The sequence below is a fragment of the Onychomys torridus genome, chromosome 23, assembly GCF_903995425.1.
Source record: "Onychomys torridus chromosome 23, mOncTor1.1, whole genome shotgun sequence".
NCBI lineage: Eukaryota > Metazoa > Chordata > Mammalia > Rodentia > Cricetidae > Onychomys > Onychomys torridus.
This window is the reverse complement of record NC_050465.1, coordinates 13,190,064-13,214,980: the sequence shown is the minus strand read 5'-3', so window position 1 is coordinate 13,214,980 and position 24,917 is coordinate 13,190,064. Positions and strand designations below refer to the sequence as shown.

Below are 24,917 nucleotides of genomic sequence, written 5' to 3'. Positions count from 1 at the left end.
GACTCTCCTTTTTAAAAAAAACATCAAAGGACTTGTAGAAGCCCTCTTTGATTTTAAAGATGAGTTGGTCATAAGTATCGCTAGGAATAGTTTAAAAATTAAAAATTAATTATAAGAATTAAAAATAGTTTTAGCTTTACACAGACAACCATGCTGAAGCAAAAGGCTGGATATTAAAAACTCCACAAACTCATAGCAGCCTAATATTTTGGTGTTTTTGGTCATCTAAACAATTTAACTGATGCTCAAATATCATAAAAGTGTTCATATTAGTGGGGTACTGTGCAATGGTTGATGTTTCATTTGGGTTACACATATGTATCCCCTCTAACATTCAAAACATTTATCAAACTTATGAAACAAACCCTCTGTCATCTTGGAGTATACAGCACATAATTAATTATCTGTAGTCACTGTTCTCTACATTAGCACCCCAATTCACTTAGTATTTTGAAAATAAAAACCTTAGTTTGCCTCAAGTTGTTTAATGACCACATTCTTCACTGAACAGAACAGAAAAGTGTAGAATCCTACAATCACTTTTTTTTTAAAGCACTCCAAGGTACAGAGATGGCTTGCCAGTTAAGAGTACTTCCTGCTCTTACAAAGGACCTGAGTTCAGTTCCTATTACCTACATGGCAGCTCACAGGCCTCTGTAACACTAGTCCCAGGGAATCCAACACTCTCTTCTGGCTTTTGGGGCATCATGCATAAGCATGGTACACATAAATGCATGTAGGTGAACACAGGCACACCACAGAAAATAAATCTTTAAAAAAATATAGTATTCCAAAACTAATACCCCAAATGCCATGTATTCATCTAAATAAAAATCACAATTTTTTTTCAAATCTTGAAACTCTCAGTCCATACCTACTTACTGGTTAAAATCCTGTAAGACTGAAGATGCAGTAATGCATTCATAGAATTGAACAATGCAAATTTTATTTTCCAAGACCTACACCTACTTGTTACTTATTAGTAGAGATCTGTCCACTTAAATGCACCAGTGTTAATAACCTACATTTTCTTTTTACCCTTAAAAGAGGGGCTGGAGATGTGTGGTGTGGCAGAGCTCTTGCTTAGGCTCATTTCAACCAACAAATCACACCACTGCCACCCTTGGTCCTGTCTTCCTGCTCTTCCTCATCACTGGGCCCTGGATGCAGCTAATTGTCTTCTGCATTAACGGGGGGGGGGTGGGGGGGGTGGGGGGGGGGGGGGGTGACAGAAGGTATTAGGTTACATCTGACAGGTACTTCTGCTTTCTTACATGGGTCATCAGAGAGGCTGCTTTTCAATCAGCTGGTCCCTATGCACATCCTCCAGAGGTATGTTAATTTGGAATTGAGCATCAGGCCCACTCTGACCATAAAGAGACCACCCCACAGTATATTAAAAGGTTTGCATCAATGTATGCGATTTAAATGCACATGCACATAATTAACTAGACACATTAACAGTGTGAGCCGCTAATTTGGAACGAGACACAAAAGACTAGAATGTGTGTGGAAGGGAAAAAAGAAACTTTAAAATTAAAATGACTACATAATGAAAACTGCTTCATGCTGTGTCTACTGTTTTCATGTAAACTTAATATAACTGTAAATATATTTTAATGAACAGTAGAAAGAAGCAATTACAGAGAGCAGGGAGGGCAGCTCCGCAGTGAGACAGCAGAACGGCTCTTTGCCTTCATATTAAAAGTGCTGCCTGAACACAGAGGGTGAATTACAACTTCATAATTTCAGGGGGAAAATGCTTTCTATAGGAAAGACACATTTGCCAATGAGCTGGCAGTGAAGACAAAACCCCATGTGAAAAAGGGCATGGGGGTGACAGTAGAAGAGGATCTCACTAGCAAACAGGAAACAGGAAATCCAAGCTTGACAGGTAAAAATTATATATATAATATATATAATATATAAATATATTATATTATATATATTTATCTCATTAGATGTTTACACTTCGTTAAAATAGCTTTGTGTTCCTTGAAGATTTTTCTATAGCATAAACTAGTTATTGATATTATTAAGTATCAAAAAGTCAGTACAGACATCACATGTGAAAACCACATGTGAGAGTCCGGAGAGTATTTAAAAGCCTTCTATCTTGGAAGAGTTGGATGACAGGTTGGCAGCCTAAAATGAGCATGATAAATCTACTTGCTCGAATTTCAGAAGGGAACACAGAATTTTGGACACTGACGTATTTTTGGTATTAGCGTGATCCAGATGGGAGGAAAGGAAGGTAAATGATTGACCAGCATCACGGACTATCTCTAGTGCTGAGCCTGCAAGGCAGTGGGGGTGGAAGGTAAAATGTCCTTTGAAACAACCTGGAAGTTCAGCCCATGAAGTGCCATGAATTCTAATTTTTTAAAGAGAGGAATGAAGCTTGCCAGATATTGGAGAGAAAGTAATCTATATTAACTTTAAATGGAATGCAAGGCTAGACTGTAAAGTCAAGAGCAGGGCAGTTTTACTTAATGCATGTCTTCTACTTTGCATATTGAAAGGCTCCTGTATCTATTTTCAAAGGAAGACTTTGGGCTTGGTTAAAAGCAGATGAATAATAGCATCAATTATTTTCCTTGTTTTATGGTTACACAGCCAGTTATTACAAATCTATAGATTAAATGGGAATAGGAGCTACCCAGAAGATATTTTAAATTACATTAGAAATGATACAGGTTCAACGTTACACCAAATTCTAATTACTTGGTGGTACATCACACCGACCAAGCACAGCAGCTGTGTGCTTGAGGTGAGCCAATCTCTGCACGTGCCTCCAACTCCTGGTGGCCTCGCCTTTCTCAGTTGACTCACAGAAGGTATGCAATGCATATTTACAGACTTCTGGGACTTTAGCATGAAGGAGGTTTTTATGATTGACCTAGCGCAGATCTAAAATCAATAGACCAAATAAGCTAAGAGGCCTCCCCAGGGCATCCAGTGATGGGCTTGCTGCTTTTTCATTCTTTTCTGTTGTCTTTCAAATACTAATTTTAGCAAAACAATACATGTAGAGATAGCAATCACCACACAATTCTGCTTTCACTTGTATTTTCTTACCCGCCCCCACCAAATATGGACATCTTTAGCACTATATTTTATATATGAAGTTTCAAAATAGTACATTTCAGAATACCAATAAATACTGAAAGTGCTAGAACAATGCAATTTCTTTGGCTTTCCCTTAATAAGAGAACAGCAGAGAACTTGCATCTTATACAAATTTCTAGCACATATGAAGAGCTCATATTCCTTCTTGCTATTTAATAATCCTAATCTAAAAGACTATATTGCTAACTACAGAAGGAATATTTTGTGAAGCATACAAAGTAAAGGGTGTGATCTGTAGAATAAGATTCAGAAAAGGCTGTCAAAGAATAATCTTTAAACATGGAATTTTATTTACAAAAATTTACTAAGGAGATAAAACAGTAATGTTGATATCAAAAGGTTTTAGCTGTGATTTTTCTGATTCCATTTATTTTTACATAAACCAAGTCACATGAGCTTGGTGCCTACGCGATATGCCCATTACATCAAATAACTTAAGCCTATTAACAAATGCTTTGATGGCACTCAGTCCATGGAGATTTCCACTAATTGCCTTGTGCTTTTCAAAGTTCCAAATACATATTACAATTGTTTATTATAAAAATGACTAGAAAGCTGTTACTGCAAACCTCACATCATCCTAATGAATATTAGGATACACTGAGAGAGGTCTATTGGTCTACATAATTGTGTAGGAGCAGGATGTCAGTGCCTGGAAAACGGCACTCATTCTGGATTGCTAAATATTAAACAGTGATTCCGACTGTCAGTGAAAGAAACAGGAGGCTTAGAATGCATTGGTATTTTCAGATTTCACAGATCTTCAATAACCACTAAAGAACAAAATGAAATGGAAAATTTCATGACATAATTACAGCATAAATTTCTTGGGGAAGGAAAACATATTTATTATAGAACTTCCTCCCCATCATCTACTGCCATTCTACAACAGGCATTTAATAACTGTTTATTGATTAATTGTGGCACAATAGAAAGACTTTACAGAGTGATTAAAATCATCCTTAAAACTGTAATAGCTACTTAAATTAACAGGAGACAGTATAGCCAAACTGAAAATATTTGGACTTTGGAATGAGACATATTAAGGTATGCCTTGTGCTTCAGCCAGATGCTTCCTTGAATAAGTTAGTAAACCTGACTTTCCAGCCTCTTGTCTGTGAAGTCTGGATAAAAACACTTGAAATGAAATGATATATACAGATTACATAGCACAGTGTATGGGACAAAGGAATCACCAATGAACAGCTTTTGGGTGGAAATATGAACTGCACAAAAACTGATAACAGAGTATCAATGATCTCAATTCACATGCTTTGTGGGGACATTTAATCAGTGACAAAGACTGATATTCTGCACAGTGGACTATAAACAATTATGATAACCACATGATGCCAATGAACAGTATTATTTACATGGTAATCAATTGTAAAATTCTATACAGATGCTTTACAACTTGGTACCTGTAAAAAGCACAGGTATTCTACTGTGAGCCCATCTATCCTTACCAGTAACTTCCAGTGGACGAAGGCATATTGCATCCAAAAAGAAGCATATGATGGACAGTATCCATGCTGGCACGAGGCTTGAAGTCAACTGTCATGAGAAAATGATACATGAATGTGAATACAAGGTATACAACTGTGTGGCACCGTCACAAAAGACTACTTCTTTGAGAAATTTGGATATCTATATAACAATGATGCTTTGATGCTGCAATGATAAAATGCCCTGATATTTGATATTCTTTAAGATGAGTATGAGTTAATAATTTGATGTGGGAATATAGCAAATTATTGCATATTAAAAAGAGAAAATAATAATTAACAGGCTGGTTAAGACTGCTGTTAACACACACATACACACACACACACACACACACACACACACACGCACGCACATTTAAAAATGAACGGTCACTTTTAATGTGGTGAGTGCATTATGTGGGTATAATGTGAATGCTCCAGGCTATTTATTCACAATATATTTCCTTCCCGCTTTCAGCAGAGTGCTGTGTACCAGAAACATTGCACAATGGTGCAGTAAAACAGAAGCCACAGTGAGCAGTCAAAACATGAGCAAAAGGATTCACAACATATCTATATCACCTTAAATAATAACAGCAGTCATTGTGCACATGCAACACACACACACACACACACACAGAGAGAGAGAGAGAGAGAGAGAGAGAGAGAGAGAGAGAGAGAGGAGAGAGATTTTCCCCAGAAACAAAAATATATGTGCTAATGTATCCTTATAAAGATATAAAAGTAAAATTCTATCCAAGGTGAACCCAGGGCATTTGTTAAAAGAATACAGACACTTGTGTAATGGTACTTCCTTTTCTCCCAAAATCAGCAGTGGAAGAGACTACAAAAAGCAAAAAACAACACCGAATACAGACACAATTTCCCAGCTGTGTTATTGATGGTTGATGGTGAACTTTGGCTCCCACTCATAGAAGCGATTAGTGTCTCCTTCTGTCCTCACTGAAAATGCTACCTGTGTTGAGGTAGTTCATGTGTCACCAGCTCATACCCCAAAATGCTAAGTGGTCAAATACCAAGTGTCTCTTGAAGTACCTTTTGCCTATTTTTATTTGGCTCCTAGGCAAAATTAAGAAAGCATCATTTGTTGCTAAAATACACACCAAGGCATGAGTATTGATCAAATAAAAACATTCTGATTCTAAGTGTGGCATGGGACTTGCTGGCAGGTCGGAAAGCACAGGACACATACTCTGTGCCTCCTGACTTACAGTTTCACAGGAAACCAAAAGCCTTTCGTTTACTGCACTGAAAATAAGAATTTACAGCTGAAAAACCAAATCTTGGGGCTTTCATACCACCATTTAAAAAGCTAACAAAGAGGATACCTAGAACACGGACTTATTATTACCCAAGGCTCTGCTGTCTCTAAACAAAGAATACAATGGAACTGGAAGATTGAAACTGCTTTGGAAGTAAAGAATAAATTGAATGTTACAATAACTCATAATTCCTAGAAACTCATAGTTTGTTAGCAGGAGAAGCAAAAGAGAAAAAGGGTGTCTGCCTGTATTGGTCACTCTCACATGGAGGACAATGCGTCCCTGCTCCCTTTCAGAATCTTCCCAGGAACCTCTTTGGAACCTTTTCTGTCAGAAGAAAGAAAAAAGGCTCTGGAGTGTAAGCACTTGCCATTTATTCATCTTTTATTCAACTTAAGTTTATTTTGGCATAATATGTAATTAGTAATTTTGTGTTTCATAATTCTCAAATCGATGATAGAACTCTATGGACATCTCTACTTTTAAAACTATCTATTTCTATTTTTGTTTATATGTGTTTGTATGAATATGTGCCGTGTGTTTTCAGTTGCCTACAAAAGCCAGTAGAGGGTGGGAGATCCCCTGGAACTGGACTTATGGGTGGTTTTCAACTGCCCAGCATAGGTGCTGAGAATAGGACTCAGATCCTCTGAAGGAGCAAGTAGTGTTCTTCATTGCTGATACATTTCTTCAGCCCTCCCCCCCCTCAAAAAAAAATGTAACTGTGACAATATGTGAATGGTTCTCCAATAAAGTGCTGACTCCTGGTCTCTTGTGCAACTTGTGTTGATTTCATCCCCTTAGACTATCTGACTAGGGAGTAGATAGTTTTCCTACCATTGAATCATTGCACAATTTTGGGAACAGACAAACTAAAGTAAGAGTACTTTATTCCAGGAATTAAGCATTTAGACCCCCAACAATTTAGGATTTGGTCATCACTTAAACATTCAGGTGGACACACAGGTTGGAACTGTGACTGTTTGGAACAGGCAGGCAGGGAGGGAGAAAGAAATCACTCCATTTGGAAGTTTCTCAGAGATTAAATGCAGAGCTGTGGGGTGGAACGGAAGTATGACCATTGGAGAAGGCTTGGGACAAAGGGTCAGAGAAGGCCCTGAACTGTCAGGTACCTTTAGAGAACATCAGTTGAGGCTGCTGCTGAGGAACAAAGCAAGAATCTTTTTTTGGAGAAAAAAGTGAGGTGAGCCATCAGTAATTTTTAAAAAAGATGCAGATGTGCGGGATCATTCACTAAGGCAACAATAAGCCGTGTCTTGGCTTTTTACAAGGAGAGGGAGAATGAGGATGTAGGCATCTGCTTAAACACAAGGACCTTCTGATACCCTCTGTTCAAGTAAAGGGCAAATTCTCTAACCATCTGTTTTAAAAACTCACTCTGACATAGTTTCTTAAGTACTACTTGTTTGCTTTACATCAAACCTTTACTAGATATAAGTATGATTTCATTTCTAAAATGAGAAAAATCCATTATTAAGCAGTGGTAAAAGAAAATCCCACAGTTCTGACTCATAAAACCTTTACTAAGACAAATAAAAACCAGCTCTCCAAAACCTTATTCTTCCCGAGTCATATATTCATCCAGAAATTCAAGATGTAATTTAAATGCTAAAGAAATTATGAGTAGAAGGTGAAAAAATGATGCTAATCATCTTTTTTCATATTGTAATGAAAAATATATCTAAGTATTTTTATAATTATAGCTCAAAGTACAGTTCATTGCAAACTGGAATGAAAAATACCTCCAGCTAAAAAGAAAAAGAGTCATATTGAAATGTAAATCTAAAGCAAACAGCAGATGACTTACAATAATGTCATGCTTAGAAAATTCCATCTAAAGGCAACAAATGGGCAAAGAGAGTTTGACAGGTTCATTTTCTAAGCTGGTTTCATTGCTACTTTCTTTAGAAATACTGAAGTTCCACCCCTGGTGGATAGGATTAAGTCTACCGAGCAGAAGACATACACATGATTTTGGAGATCTCAACAGAACTAGAAAGAAAGTCTGTAAAAATAAACTCATATCTTCAAAGAAATTGCTCCTTTCCCCCCTCATCCCCTGATGTCCTGTCATATGCCAAAGACAGAAAGGATCCCAGGGAAAAGGGGGAGGGGGTAATAAAGAAAAAAAGTGCCATGTGAGTGTGCTGTTCCAGCAGGCAGAATAAACAAAGCCTTGGAAGGGTGACAGATTGCTCAGAACACAGCCTTGTGAGAATGTAGGGGAGTGTTGTAGCTGATTAGATAGCAACTGCCATTGTCTCCCAGGTGGGCAATAAGATAGCACTGGCTTACTTGGATGTGATGCTAACAGTTAAGATCACTCGATGTCTACAAGCAGGGAAAATTGTATAGGTAAGCCCTGGAAACTAAACACCTTTGAAGGAAAAGACTTCAAAGTAGTAGCACAGGCACATCAATGAAAGGAAAAGGGTGACAGGGAAATGCACAGGTGTAGGTGGGCTTCCCAAAGGGTAATGTCACCCCAACTGAAAGACAATAGTATGTGTGGGAAGAACATTAAGAAGAACGATAGACACTGAGTTCTATTTCTGGAGTTCTAAGCAAAGTCTGTTCTAATCGTATGAAGTTCTAGGGATTCATGGCCTCTTATAGCTAGCATCAGACTGCCATCAGGGCCATACACATCTCTAAGACTGTGACCTGGGAGAAATTGTCATCGAACACTTGGCTCTCTCTCCATTTTTCCTTTCCAAGTGGATTTCCAGGTCTAAGACTACATGTCACATTGGATACATCAAACACATGATGTGGAAACACTGTGAAGAACACACTCAGCCTAGTGGAGGAAGCAGCGACCTGGAAGATATCCATGAAAATATAAACAACACTGTTACAAATGGAAATGGCTACATTACCCTGTTTTGCTAAGGTTATGCATGAGGAAAACCACCAGTCTTAGATATTTATTTGCCTATTAAATACATTCGACTGTGTGTGTGTGTGTGTGTGTGTGTGTGTGTGTGTGTGTGTGTGTGTATGTGTGTGTAAAACTATTAGGATAACTGTTCTCAAATCTGTTTCTATTTCTTCCCAATGGAATGATTCGGTATAAATAAATCGCTTTAGTATACTATGGATATTACTAGATGCTGTCAAACAATTTTCTTCAGCAGTACTGTTCAGCCTGTATTATGCTTCAGAATTACCTATGGAGTTCATCAAAATAATGTAGGTTTGGGTTTTGCCCAGTGGTAGAAGGTTTGCCTATCACATGTAATCCTAATTACAGCCACACTTTTAGTAGCTGACTATGCTCTTCTGTGCATGTATACTCCATACTCAGGTTTTGGTGAACCACTTTTAGTTAATTTTAGATTGCCTTCATCTTTTAACTTTACAGAGTAAAATAAGCTTTTTTGGAAATAAAAATTTAAAAACAAGCTCTAAAAGATAAAAACTGAGATTTCCTAATTTCCTAATTACTAAGAGATTGCTAGAGCTTCATACTAGATCATGTCATTTTTTCTGGATGAGCAGTAGCCAGAAAATACATGGAATGGCTTTTGATTAAATCTGTATCTACAGTAGAGAGTAGGTATACTAGATGTTGGTCAGCAGCCAAAGGCATTTTCTGCCAAGCCTGACAAATTGAGTTTCATCCCTAGAACCCATGTGGTAAAAAGAGAACTTCCAGAAGCTGTCTTCTGACACCCAAACACGCACCATGGTGTCGGTCCCCTCAAATAAAATAAGTACAAAATATGATGTATTATATTAATATTCTAGTGATTCAAGCCATGTTCAGTAGAACTAGGCAAAGAAACTACAGCCTAAGAAACTGAATAATATGAGATATTATTGAAAAAGAAAGCCTCCTAGTTCCTAATATTACTCCTGTAAGCATTTCTTCCTACTGACAAAATAAAGATTATACTTCAAAACGGCTGAAAGGAATTGAAGCTAGTATATTCTGAATTGTAATTTAAATGTAGGATATGATGAACCTCAATGCTCATAATATTACAGTTCAGAAAAAACAAAAACAAACCCCACAGCAGTACAGCAGTCCTTTGACAGTATGTGAGAAGAATGAACTATACCATTGGTGATCTTCTACCAGCTGCCCCATAATGCCGGGCAACCCTGCACTAAAGGACCTTCTAACTGAAGATCTTTAAACAGTAAGCTTAATAGAGAGCTGTCATTAACCCTAACTGATTACAATGTATAACGAATCTGTAACACAGTTACAGGGCTATCAACTGCTGCTGTTGGAGAATTGACCAAGAAACACATTGAACATAAATTGCAAATGGAATAATCCTGATGAATGAACAAAAAAAGTCCAGTATAAAAAAGGAATTAAACTTCCTGATGACAGGCCTTTTGAAAATGCCTTTAATGGTGATAGGAGAATGAACTGAAGAATCAATAAATAGATTTTATCAGCCAAGCTGTAAGATAGAAAAGGTATAGGCATCGTTAAGCTCTGTATTTGTATGTTATTCCTTTAGTGGTGCCAGATTCATTTCCTACAGAATGAAACCTGTATTCCTGTTCTAGATTTTTAAGGACATTCATAATATCAGGCCATTTCCTACCTCAGACTTCAACATGCTAACACCCTAAACACCCTCTGTATTCTGTAAGACAACCCAGCTCACCAGCTGCTACATGTGACAACATTCATTGTGTGGTACCCTTGCCAGACACACACTTACTGCTCATAAAGCAGTGGTCCTTAACCTGTGGGTCTCAACCCAAGGTGGTGTGTGTGTGTGTGTGTGTGTGTGTGTGTGTGTGTGTGTGTGTCCAACAACCCTTTCATAGTGGTCACATGTCAACTATCCTGCATATCAGATATTTACATGATGATTCATAACAGTGGCAAAAGTACAGTCATGAAGTAGCAATGAAAATAATTTTATGGTTGGGGTCACCACAACATGAGGAACTATATTAAAGGGGCACAGCATTAGGAAGGCTGAGAACCACTCACTGTCCTACAGGAACTATGAGTGAGGTCTCTCTTCCTCACATATAGATGCCTCTTGAAGAGAGCTAGCAGTGTGGTAACCTGTCCCTCATTATGAAGCCAGAACATGGTGAAGCTCATTCTGGGGCAGCCCTGTGATACTCCTCACCTCTGTATATATGCAAATAGGCCGAGGTTTCAGGCCCTGATCAAAATTTGCCTGCTTCCCTCTTGGGGATTTCCCCAAGTAGACTACACTATTGTATCGAATTAAAGACTTCCCTACCCTTAGATTTACAAAATATGATCAAATGGTTCTTACTTCTACTCTTACACTTCTTTATTGCCCGAGTGAAGTCTAGGAGCGATCAGGTATAGTCATGTCAGAAACATGGTGGCCAAAGCATTAAGGACATTCAAAACCACTCTGAGAAGAAGTGCAGCCACCATGTTGATTTCATGATTCTAACTGAGGAAATGAGATTCCGACCACTCACTTGAGACCACCCCACCTACATCATCCACTTGGTGTCATTAAGAGTAGCTTTCACTAAACAACACCAACGACGAACTGGGACAGCTCCTGATGGTGCCTGTTGGGAGGCTCTCAGTGGTCACCTGGGAGCCGGAAGGCTATGTACTTGACCTTGGATAACATTCTAGCCAGAAAGGAGAAGATGCCCAGTCACCTGTTTGGAATCAGAAAGGTCATAATGACACACGTGTGCACCCACACCTTTTTGTTTACTGCTGTCAAAGCCATAGAATGTGCCTCTATGCACTGCACCTTGCTGGACCTTGGGTTTTGCTGGCACAGTATCTGGTGGATGTCTAGCACCATTGAAACCAGAGCATTTCTGCAGTCTGCACCTCAGCATAACGGTTGTTTAAAAACCACCCCACTTGGAAATGGTCTGTCCCGGCTGTGTGGTTGTTAATAGTAGGTGCTTGGTAATCGATGCAAAGGCCCAAGAAAAAGAGAAGCAATGGATCATTAGATTAATTTCATCTATTTCTAAATTCAGCTATGCTTACCTCATTTGTACCGAGTTATCTGATGGGTAGGGAACTGCCATCATTCACTAAGGAAAAGATACATTTATTTACTGGTCACCCATGTGAGGGAAAGTGAGTGGATGAAGATGACAGACAAATTTCTTGGTTGAGTGAGCTGCTGTCACAGCCAATTCCTCTGAGTGTCTGTAAAACACCTTTCAGACAGACCCACAGTTCAGTGGTCAAATGCAGATTTTATTTTACCTCCGTCCATGCAGGTCTCTGACTGCTTCTTATAAACAAAAGCAATGTTTTAGGTAAAGTTCTAATTTTGTTCAAATATAAAGTTCCATATCATCATTACAGTAAGTACCTATTTTAATTCACATTTATGATGATGGACGTGGCATTTCTCAATAATTAAGTATATTTTTAAAAAATGAGTTAAATAAGTCATCTAAGCACAAATCCTGAGAATTATTAATTTTTTTGTGTGTAAGAGTATGCAATATGTGTGTGGGGGGTACTATGTGTGTACACACACATGGAGAGGGTTTTGTCCTCAGGAGCCATGCATCTTAAGAAAAGAAAGGGCAAACGGAGCTGCTATAACCCATATTTAAAAAAAGAAAACTAAATAAGAAAATCCAACCTAATCTTATAAAGGGGCCTTATCAAATCGTATTTATCAGAAGAGATAAATTCTGAGATTCAGAATCTGAGCAAGGCACAAGAAGTACAGAGATCATCTTTCATCAGACTTCCTTGGAATGGGTTAGCTCTAGTCAACACACAGCCACAGCTTCTACTCTGGGACTCTGAGAAGGTTCATCTAGCCACCTCCTGTGACGTATGCCTTTGTAGAAATGGTCAGTTGGTGCTAACAGCTGGCTTTCCATGGTACACTTTGAATGTGGCCACTAATGCATGTTGGTGATAGGTTATCTCTTAGACACCATAAGACTGACATGGATAGATATTGTCTTTACAACAGGTAAGAACATCCGTAGCATGCATGAGATCCTTCCAGCAATAAAAAAGGAAGAAATGCTAAAAAAGAAAAACCATGTTAGGATCATAGAAGACTGTATGACGGCCTTGGAGCTGGATGCACTTTCATCTTAGAAGAGGGGTGCCTATGAAAACAAAGAAATGTTAGCACCCTGGTTTGAGCACAGAGCTTCCTGTGTCCCCCATGAGTATTCAATTACTTGACTGAATATATTTACTTGTCCTTCACAATTTTAAATTATGTCAAAGTAAACACATTAATATTATGACAGCAATAACACATTCCAGGGCATATTTATAGTTCTTAGTGTGACCAGCCCCGAAACCACACACTTCTCAGAACCCCCCAAAACAAAGCAGTAACTGTTCATGTGAACCCCTTAATACTGCTGTGACCTATGACAACTGTGTTTACACAGGTGTGCATGATGACCTTTTCCATAGAGCAAGTGTGAAATGGGAGGAATTCAAATTACCCCTGAATTTAAACAGAGAAGATATAATAATGGTGAAGAAAAAAAGTCAATTTTATAGGTAAATATTTTTCTCTCCTAGGCTACCAAACACAAGGATATGAATGAATATATTTTAAGTTACATTTGGGGTTACTCAAAAACACTATAATTAGGGCCTTAAGTTGTTTTTCTATTTTTAAAGTTACTTGGGTTAGCCTTGGGGAACACTAAGCCTGTCCTGGGTAATGTCCAACTACTATACCAAAAACCCTTCAGGCAACGTTCAGCCTGTCATGGTGTTATTCTCCTTCTCAGAGAGCAACTACTGAGCAAATTCTGTGCAGAGAGTGTTGCTGTAAGTTGTGTTCTTTCATTGTTATTGCAGCCAGAGTGCAGAGAAGAAAAAAATAAACCCTACATGCAAATCATTCTGGCTTTGCAGGTCTATAATGGACGATCCTATGTGAAGCACCTCATGAAAATTCATTCCCAGACTGCCCCATGGCTACGCTGTACACATTTTACCAGTCACATAATAGCCATTTCAGGCAGCCCACTTGAAAATTAGTTGCATGGGACCAAAGTACAACTCTCATTACCATTAACTTCCCAACAGCAACATTGTAAGCCAGAAAAGAAAAGCAGGAAACAGAAAAGGAAAAAAAAAATAGAACACAAAATAATCTGTCAATCACATGTCTTCCCTAAATATTAAAAGTCTGTCATAAGGGATTCTTAAATTAAAACAAGCTAGATCGAAACAGATGGTGCTTTGCCACTTCTCCTAGGTGATTGAGAGACACATCTGGGAAGGACCTGTCATCTAAGAGTCTCTTTAGCCTACAGTGTAAATAGGAGAATGGGGGCTCCTTCTCTTTCCCCTGTCCTCTCCTCCTCACTCTCTCCCTTCTCTGCCCCCCCTCTTCCGCTTTCCTTTCTGTTTTCTCCACCTACCTGTCTGATGGGTAAACTATCACCCTCCCCAGTGTTGATTCTAAGCATAGTCTATTTATAACACGAACCATCAGGTGAATGTTGACTGGAGAGGAACTAAGAACCCAGCTACAGACAGAAAGCCAATACTGTACAAATGGGACCACACAGCACTGGTGACCACTGACATCTGCACGCACCTCCTTAGCTACCACGACTCGTGAATCTCTCCAGATACAGTGTGTAATCTTGTCTCCAGTGGCTGCCTGTAGTTTCTTTTCGCATTAGGAATGATAAATGCATTTTGGAAATTGACAGTGGAAGATTAATACACTCATAAGCACCAAAGCGAACCTTTTACTGATTTCAAATCGCTGTTCTCCCATCCCCTACTATCCAAAGAATACTTACTCACAAAGGCTTCCTCATCCACAGGCAAACGCATGGACATGCAGAAGTAGGTGTCAGACTGTAAAAAAGAGAAATAGACGAAACCCATTTTAAATGACTAATAAGAGTAATGAAGTGATAACTATTAAATACACAGCCTCTAAGAACAAAGTGGAAGTACTCCAGTGAGGTGAGAATATCTGCTGCAGGCTGGGCAGCACGTTAGCAGAAAAGCTGAGTCTGAAATAACGCAGAGATACTAACATGTTTTATATGGTGCTTTCCTAAACAGTTTGAAAACCTGTTTGCAAGGTCATCAGCATAAGTGATATTTCTAGCATGGACACGGCTAAAAGGCAACATATTAGACGCTTTTCTAAAAATATGTAAAATGCACTTGCTTTGAAAATAGTAAGAGGTTGTTCTGATCATCTCTGCTATTCATAAAACAAAATAATTTCCTATATCATGTTAAACATGCTACAAACATTAATTACCATATATATTAGCAAAAGTTGTTTTTAGATACGATGTTGCATATGGTTACTCTCTGGTTTTAGATTTTCATGTAATTTATTTGAGAACTCAACATAATCTCAAACTAGTCTTCCTTTTCCACTGATTGTTCCTTTACTGAAATGGTCACTCCTCTTGTTTTGATGTCACATACGTTAGCATTAAACTCTTTAGTGAGCCAGGAGTGCTGGAGTATGCAGAAAGTCCCACCTACTCAGAAACAAGTCACAAGGATTGAGCCCAGAGATTCAAGCCAGCCTGCATATCACAGCAAGACCCCAGCTCTAAACAATAAATTAAAAAAGAAATGAAACAAGAGAAATTGAGTAATAAAAGCCTGAGCTTGAAGACAGCAGGCCTATGAAGAAGACCTAAATGGAAATATATATGCAGTGAAGTGTGTGCTATGGTTGATGGTACAGAGGAAGCTGCACCCAGTTAATAATTCATACTTCATACATTACTGTTCCAGAGTGCTAGAATCAACAGACCCCAGCCACATGGATACAGGTCATCTGGGTGTCTCTAAATGTACAGTTAGCAGCGAAAAAGCATGCATTTAACCTAATTTTTAACCTCTGTCTCAGGAAACAAAGAGGCTGGAATACACAAAATTAGTTGCAAAATTTGAAAAATTACAAATTCAGTCCTTACTACCACTTTCCTTTATGACATGTTTTCAATTGAGAAAATAGTTTCATTCCTTACAATGTCTTTTAGAAAATGGGGAGGGAAATTCTAAAAGTTGCACTAGGAGGCTGAGCCACAAAAAGACCGGGACAATGAACTCGGTATGTAGGACTGATGAGATATGCAGATAAAGTGGCATCTAAACATCTTAAAACCGTGAACAACCGTGTCTAAAATTATTCATCAATATCATTGTAATGTGATAAAATTGATGCTATAAAACACTACCATTTTAAAAATAGTAACCTTCATATTTTTTGAATTTGGACATCACGAGCTATGAGTATTAGAACCTGTATTTTGTGACTCCTATAACCCCTGCTGCTATTTTTAGAATTATGTGTATTGTGTATCAGGCATGAGTTAGTGTTGTCCTTCTATGGTGCTACTTAAAGCAATCCAATATGGCAGACAGACATGATCACTCCACTTTAAACCTAGTCATGAAAATAATGAATATTCACTGAGATCTTAGGATGTGCCACCATTTTTCATAATTGACTCCTTCCATTGTAGGTACTATTATTATCTCCACTTTACAGACAGGGAAACTGAGGCAATCCTGAGTTTAACACCTCGGCAAAGATGTTCTACAGACAAGACTGTCCCTTTGATCAAATTCTAGTCATGCTCCCTGGGCCCCTCTTCTCAGCTATGTACCTGAGCCTTCAAAAACTTTAGATTCTCAGTTCAAACCATTTTTTCTGCCCCCTTCATATAAACACATATAAGAGACTCGCTAAAACACTAATGCAGGTTGCACAGCTAAACACTGCACCTCTAGCATGACTCCGCCATCTTTTAAGATGCTTGCTTCACACTGCAAACACAAATTTTTGTCTGTACTAGCCTAAAATTAGTACATCGAGCTAGGTCCCCGGATGCCTACTAAAACCGTTGCTTTGCAGAGGTTCCAATTCTACTTCCTTCCTCTGCCTCTTAAGATGTAAGTCTGCTATCTCAAATGGTCTTCTCACGTTCAAGGAACACTGCTCAGCTCTTGGTAGCTCTCTCTGACCCACGCTAAGGAAGCCTGTCATAAAAGTTCAAAAAGCCTATTTCTCCTTCCAGTCATACCAATTAACAAACCCAGATGGCCTACGCAGAGAGGCAAACCCTTTTCATAATCGTCAGCACACCCCAAACTTAAAAGGTTGCCTCCCTGTTGTCCTGGTTCACAGTGGATAAGCTTCCTTTAACAGCCCCGACTGAATACAAATCTATCCTTCTCACTTGAGCTTGTATCAGGCCTTGGAAACCCACAAGGACAGCAGCTGAGGTCTGAACATAGCTCAGCTCACACATCACAGATAATCCAAAGCAATGTGACAAGTAACAGCTTAAAAGCAAGGATAGCAACAAGAGCACACTTAAGTAGTTAAGGCATGTGTGTATAACCCAAACCCCAAAAGATTGGGATGAAATTCAAGTGAAACCAAAATTCCTTTAATTTGAAAACAGTGCTGCTTTCACTCTTTTGTTCTGACCATTCAAGTTACTGCTGGACCAGAAAACTTACTGAGCTAAATGGATAAATCAAATTGCACAGTCTGATTCTCTTGATAAAAGCTAAAAGCAAAAATGAAATATATATATATACATATATATGCATACATATATATAATTACACAAAATATAGAAAACTACTGTTAACATCAGATCCATGCTGTGATTTATTGCTCTTATCATCTGCTCAATTTAAAAATTAGAAAAACTTGGAAATGTCCTTCTCTTATGAATTTACATTCTTAGACTATGTCTTCTTTACCATGAAAATGTTTACATTTCAGCTAGTTGTTTCCTAAGATGCTGAAGTCCATTGCAAAGAAGATAAAGACAGGAAAGGAAATAAAAATACAGGGAAAGAAAGGGGGAAGGAGAGATAGAGGAGGGAGAGGAAGAGAAAAATGTAGTGAGAAATAGCCAAGTATCTTACTCAAGTATTTTGGGAGAGGAAAGTCTATTACGAGCCCAGCATCAGTGTCGACCATGAACTATCACAGTCTGATGTGCAATCTTACACTCCATTTTTGAGATAAAGAATTATGTCTGTATGGAGAAAAGAAAATGCAGCTTTTCCCTAAAACTGAACACATCGAAAAACACAGCATAGCAAATCAATAATTAGCCTTCAGCTGAAAGCTCTGAAAACCACACCGTTCAATAAAATGGGGGAAAGGGCTGTAAAGGGAACAGGAGGTTTTGTTTTGTAGTTTTTATTACCACACTATGGTACTCAGAACTGAGGTAAGAGTCCAGAATCTGTGTGAAGAACGCACCACTTTAAGGGTGCAATTGGACAGACAAATGGTAAAGGATGATTCCTGGACATCTTCAGTAGTCTCGAGGTGAGCAGAACATGAGTGTGCATATTCTTTACAATGCTATTTGTTTTATTCTCATAAGCGCATTGTGAGTAGAGTTAGCAGTCAGTACATCTCTTAATTTTTTAACCAAAAATTACTGTGTTGATCCACCTAAGGCCATCCAGGTAGTTCATGTCAGTACAGGATTAAAAGCCTTTAGAGTTCACGCCTGAAGACCATCAGCAATAATGAGATATAGTTCTTGTCATTTTCATTGTGTTAAATTTTAATCTATTTAAACTTGTGATTGTGACTAGCCCTTTAAAAAATCTCACGAACTGTACTTTTTATAAAGACTAAATTGTATATTCAAATAAAATTAAATTTCTTCATAAGTAAATGAATACCATTTTTGGTTTCTTATCCCTAGGATGTTTTTTTGTTTGTTTGTTTTTGTTTTGGAAAATAGTATTTGTCAAACACTTGAAAGATTATGTTGGTGATTATAATTTTTTTTACTGAAACACATTAATTTTATAGTGCACCAGTAATGCATATACTTTAAGCTGAAATCCCATGCGGTCAGAAATAATCCATCTAAAATGTTAGTGCTGTGTCTTCATGTACTATGATAGGAGACCAAACAACTTCTTATGAAATAGCACATCCACTGAAGGCAATGACGTCAAGAAAAGAGAGATGCACATTATCAAAGGAAGAAAGAGAGGGGAAAAGTGGTGTTGTGGCTCACACTTGGAATCCTAGCACTCATGATGCTGGAGACAAGAGGATTGTTCAAAGTGTGAGGCCATTCTGGGCCATTTAGTGACTTCTGGGACAGCCAAAATGAACAGCATAGCAAGATCCTTTATCACAACATAGAAACAAATGAATAAATAACATCATATCTTGTGATATAATAAATTATTATTGGCCAACAAAGCCAACTATGCTTTTCAAAATGATAAACACTAAAGAACACTGTTTTTAAACACTATATTGATCTTAAAGCCTTTATTGTACAACAATATTAAAAATGTTTCAAATAACTGGGATCCAAGTGGTGGCTGAGTGGGGAAAGGGGCTTACTGTCAATACTGACAACCTGAGTTCAATCCCCAGGATCCACCTAATGGAGGGAGAGAGATGACTGCCAAACATTGCTTTGACTCTCACAAGTTCAACATGCTGCACACACGTCCATATAATGCCCACAGGCACTCATAAACAAATATACAAAGATGATAAAAATTTCAGATATTTTATGGACTCTGTCAGAATTTAGCCTATGATTCTTTGCAAAAGAGAGAACATCTATTGGATGTATTGTTTCATTTGAGACTTTTCCATGTCAGTAATTTACCAAGACAACACCATCACATAGGTAAATGACAGAATTCTTTTCAAGATGGAAAACTGAACCTAAGGAAGATGAGTGACTTGATTGCAGGAGAAACAATTATCTAGGCTTGATAAAATAAAATTAATATCTAGTTTATTCTAGTACTCTGCTTTACAATATAGTAAAAGAAGCTAGGTGTGGTGGTACATGCTTTTAATCCCAGCAGTCAGGTGGCAGAGGCAGGCAGACCACTGAGTTCAAGACCAGCCTGGTCTACATAGCAAGTTCCAAGCCAGCAACCATTATATAGTGAGAACATGTCTCGAAACAAAAATAGAAACAGATGAACAACAAAAAGAGCAATTAAAAGGGTATTTTCAGATGTCTCCTATATTTGAAAACTATTATCAGTTTTAAAACACAACTTCAATAGTTTATCTGATTAATGGAAGCTATAAGGAAATCAGAGACACATACAAATTTAATAAGAAGCTTCAGTCTAAGTCTTCTAAATTCCTAGTATCACCCGCAAATATTTCACAAAAGCCTGATGGTAGAAGACAGTGACTCAGAGTAGACCCACACCCATTCCATTGTCACCATTTTGTTCCTGCAAAGTAAAGTTATTTAAACGCATATTCATAACTCATACCAATACTCCTCTCTAATACCTTTGGAAGACACAAATACAGCACCTTACTGCCCACTACAATAGTCTTTCCATTTGAGGACACAGTCCTGGGGAGGATGCTTCTATACCTCAGTCCACACTGCCAGCACCACACCTCAGAATTTTCCATACATCATCATGAATGCTCATTTTCACTCTGTGGGAAGAAGACTGTATCAGAGCTTGGTGCCAGGGGACGGTCTGCAAAGTCCTGCAAATTCCAACTGCTAGCACAAGACTCAGATGTGCAAAAGGGAGAAATAGCAGGAATCTACTTAGCCACATTTTCCAGTACTATCTGTTTTGGCATATCAGCCACTCCGAGTCAGGAGAGAGATGATAATGCTGATGCCTCTCTACTGCGGCTATGGGGAACTATATAGGAGAAGCATATTCTTTTTTCCTTAAAAAATGGTGTATGCTAGAAATAGAGGCTGGGCACCTTATTGCTGAGGAACTCCTGTGATATCCTATTACTAAGTATTTTTAACCATGAGTTCTTACACAGACAGTGGCTTGGTAACGGCCATTACTATAAGAAATAATAGCCTTTGTTTTTATTTAGTCCTTTAAAAAAACTGAGATGCAATAGTTTCTGTGGAAAATGAGACTAATAAAGCCAACTGCTTCTTTAAGTTATTATGGGACAAACAAAACCAGCTGTATACTATTACATGTAGAAGCTGTTGACATAAAACCAGTAATTTTTGTTTGGGGAAACCAAAGGTACCATTCACATTCTAGTGTTGAATGCTATGATTTGATCCTGATTGGATAATATCATTTTATTGTGCAGGCAGAAAGAATTCCCCAGACTGGCTTTACTGAGAAGACTAGAGAATGCAGTGACCAAAATAGGTTTCCAAATAGATAATATGGCCAGTTTTTCTGGCTTTGCAATTGCCTGCTCTCTTCAAAAATATTCTGTTGTGTACAGCAAAGTTCCTGGTAACTTACCATAGTTATCTGCTGTTAAATTACCAGAACTATCGAAAATAATGAGATGAAGAAGGGAGGTAGTATTTAAATTGCTTAGTGGTGTGGTGTGGTGTGTGTGTGTGTGTGTGTGTGTGTGTGTGTGTGTGTGTGTGTGTGTGTACCAAAACATCATGATCTACACCATAAACAGAGACAATGAAAAAATAATACCCAGCGAAAGAGGAACCATTTTGTAACAGAACCTGGTTTTGTGCTGTCGAATAAGTAGTTACCAACTCCTAGTCATATGCACATGAAGTCGAACCTAAACCATGAAGGATTCACAAAGCTCTACATGTTCTCCACACTCATTCTGGTTAAAACAACAACAACAACAACAATAACTATCTCTACCCAGAGATCATGAGAACCCCAGGGCATCTGATGCTTCTGTCAATGCACACAGGAAAAGAACTGAAGCACATCAGGGTTCTCTGACAAGAATTTTCATTACAAGAAAGAGAAAACACTTGAGAAATAATTGTTCAGTGTTTTCTTTAATTTATATGGGTAGGTTTATTTTACATTCAATTTAAGGAATATTGGGTGAGGTGGAGAAGTGTTTGTGTGTGTGTGTGTGGTCATAGAGGTCATCGGTGTTCTACTCTGAGTGAACTAGGAATAGACGATGTGACAGAGCCTCAGTCAATCAATTAGGGACTCAGAAAGAACAAAAAGAGAAAAGATAAATTCGTGTCTTTTTTCTCTCTTGCTTGCAGCTGGGATGGTATATCTCGCACTTGGGCATCAGAACCCCTGACTCTGGCTCTGGACTATAGTATTTACACAGCTGCTCTCAGATTCTCAGAGCATTTGGTCTGGACTGAATCATACAGGGGCCCTACATCACAATCACCCTTCCTAGTCTTGATAATTATGAGGCCCAATCACCCATGTAATCCCCAGTCTATCTCAAGCTAGAATATCTATACCAATATAAATTTGAGTATCTACTATCAGTTCAGTATCTCTAGAGAACTTTGACTAACACACATAACCCCAATAGGTAATGGAATAAAGTTGCTGGTTCCCAAGGTGACTTGAATGTATATATGTTCATAAGAAACTGATTGTGCTGGCTAGTTTTTATGTCAAGTTGACACAAGTTAGTCATTTTAGATGATGGAGTCTTAATTGAGAAAATGCCTCACCAAACTGATGTGGGCAAGCCAATGGTTCATTTTCCTGGTTGATGGTTACTAAGGGAGGGCCCAGCTCACTCTGGGTAGTACCACCCCTGGATCAGAGGTCCTGAATTCTATAAGAAAACAGATGAGCAAAGCAGCATTTCTCCATGGCCCCTTCAGTTCTTGCTTCCAGGTTCCTGCCTTGAGTTCTTATTCTGACTTCCCTGGATAATGGAGACTCCAAACTGTAAGATAAAACAAATCTTTTCCTCCCCACGTTACTTTTGGCCATGGTGTTTTATCACAGCAATAGATTCCCTGACTAAAATGTTGATGCTGACCTGACTTGGAGGAATACATTCCCTCCATTTCATCCTATTATAAACAGAAGCCAGAGCAAAGGAGCACCATTCAAAGACAAAGATTTCTTGAAGCAAAAGCATTGAACTTAATTTTTTTCTTTCAAGTTAGAATTTAAAATACATAACTGAAGAAGGAGAGAAAGACAGCTCATTTGCTAAAGTACTTGCTCTACAAACATGAGGACCTGAGTTTGGATATTCAAGCACCCACAAAAATATACTTATGGTGGCATACGTCTACAGTCCTAGTGCTGGGGCTGAACAAGAAGCAAAGAGACAAGTGAATTCCTGGAGCATGAAAGATAGTCAGTCAGCCAAATTGGTAAGCTCCACACTTAGTAAGAGACACTGCCTCCAGAACTAAGGAGAGTGACTGAAGAAAGCCTCCAAAGTTGGCCTCACTACACACACACACACACACACACACACACACACACACACACACACACACACACAAAGAGAGATAGAGAGACAGACAGACAGAGACAGAGAGAGAGAGACAGAGAGATAGTGAGAGAGCTTCATGGCAGATGCAATTCCAGTATGTCACTTTTCAACAAGGTCTCACTCATCTTCCTCCCTTTTCACTCAGGAAGTGAAAGCCATGGTGAACAGTTTATGTGAGGCTGTCTGAAGTGATTCTTTAAGACTCTTCTCATCCTCGTCATTATGCCTACCCCTACCCTACCAACTCTGGACAGCCCTGCCAGTCTAGACTATAACCCTCTTGCACCAAACACTGGAAGCTCTAACATTATTTGTTGAAATCTCAACATATAATCTTCTTTGGTGTCAATAAATTCATGGTCTAAGGAAGACCAAACTGAAATTTGTGTGCCTCCCCCACCCCCACCCCCGCCCCGTTAGAGTTGTATACAGAATCAAATGTTAGTGGATTTTATCCTTAAGTTACTTCATTCTAGAATCCTGTTTTTATTTTTAGACTATAATCTCACTGTGGCTGATGGTGACAGTTTATCAATGCCAAGTAGCTCAATGGAAGCGACATGGCTGCCAAGAGCTCTTTGGGAATCACCAACTTGAATGAGCCAATGGTGGGAAAGGGATTTTCTTGGTGAAGGAAGATGCCACCAGAACTTTTCTGCACTTTCATACTTTTCATTATGATGGGGTGTAATGAATTGATTTTTGCCACAAGAAGGTTTTAAAAGTGGTAGAATTGCACATGTGTCTCTGTTGGGGGAGGGTATTTATGAGACAGAAACTCTACTGTCTTGAGTAAGGGCTTTCCCAATCTGAAGCTAGTGGCTATTTACTTGTAATTAAGTTTCTTGTAAATGTGTAAACAGTCACAATTCTGAACTTAGTGGGAACATTACCTAGTTACACATCCTTTCCTCTAGCATGTAGACACACACACACACACACACACACACACACACACACACACACACACACACCCCAAACCTGGAAATCAAATGTACTTGTTCTGTTCACATGGAAAAGGTCCTGTATCTCTACCCTAAACATTGCATTTCAACATCAAATGGCTTATGTGTGATCTGACCCTATTGTAATATCTCTATCTTGTCACAGTCAAGTCTTTAACACTTGTTCATTGTCAAATCTTTATGGCTACATTTTATTAATTAAGTGACATAATTGAATAGCTGAGCAAATCCCAGGAAGCAGACACTGCGCTAAATATGCATGTACAAGGACTATCTACATGGCAGAGTTTATAGACTACTACTTTACAGGAAATAATCACACAGATAAATACTAAATTCTTGTTTTAAGTGATATATAGGAAAACTACTTGAGCTACAAGAGAGAGCAGCTTGGAGGAAATAGTCCAAGTGAGCAGAGCTGCCGATGGTTTAGCATAGGAAGATGTAGTATCCAAGGTTCTATAATTGGAGAAAACTTGGTGTGATTGAGGAAACAAATGCTATAGCACATGGCAGAGTAAATTGTCTTTAACTGGACTGGAAAAGCCAATGTGACATCCATGCGCCTTGTGATTATTGCTATGGACTTTAGCTATTTTGCATCTCTGGACAATAAGAGTAAACCAGTGAAATGTCTCATAGAAATGGACATTTCTAGGGAAGAATTAGATGAGCCTTGTGAAGAGACATTTAGGTGTTCAGACACATGATAATAATAGTTTGAATCCAGGAGATACTGGCAAAGTAGGCAGGAAGAAAATGGATTCTGGAGATGGTTGAAAGGCAAAATATGACTTGAGTGTATACTTGAGTAGAAGTGGGAAGCAGAGTCAAGGATGGTGCATGTCCTAGCTAACATTAGCCATCAACTTT

General features: G+C 38.5%; 1 protein-coding gene across 10 annotated transcripts in view; it reads right to left on the bottom strand.

Annotated features, from left to right (window-relative positions):
- Positions 1–24,917, bottom strand: part of Pam (peptidylglycine alpha-amidating monooxygenase) — a 275,438-nt gene that overhangs the window by 110,878 nt on the left and 139,643 nt on the right. For all 10 annotated transcript variants that reach the window (XM_036173733.1, XM_036173738.1, XM_036173737.1 and 7 more), the window contains exons 4-5: positions 14,663–14,720; positions 4,596–4,683 (exon numbers count right to left, since the gene is read on the bottom strand). In XM_036173733.1, coding sequence (XP_036029626.1) covers positions 4,596–4,683; positions 14,663–14,720 — 146 coding nt within the window. The remainder of the gene's footprint in view (positions 1–4,595; positions 4,684–14,662; positions 14,721–24,917) is intronic.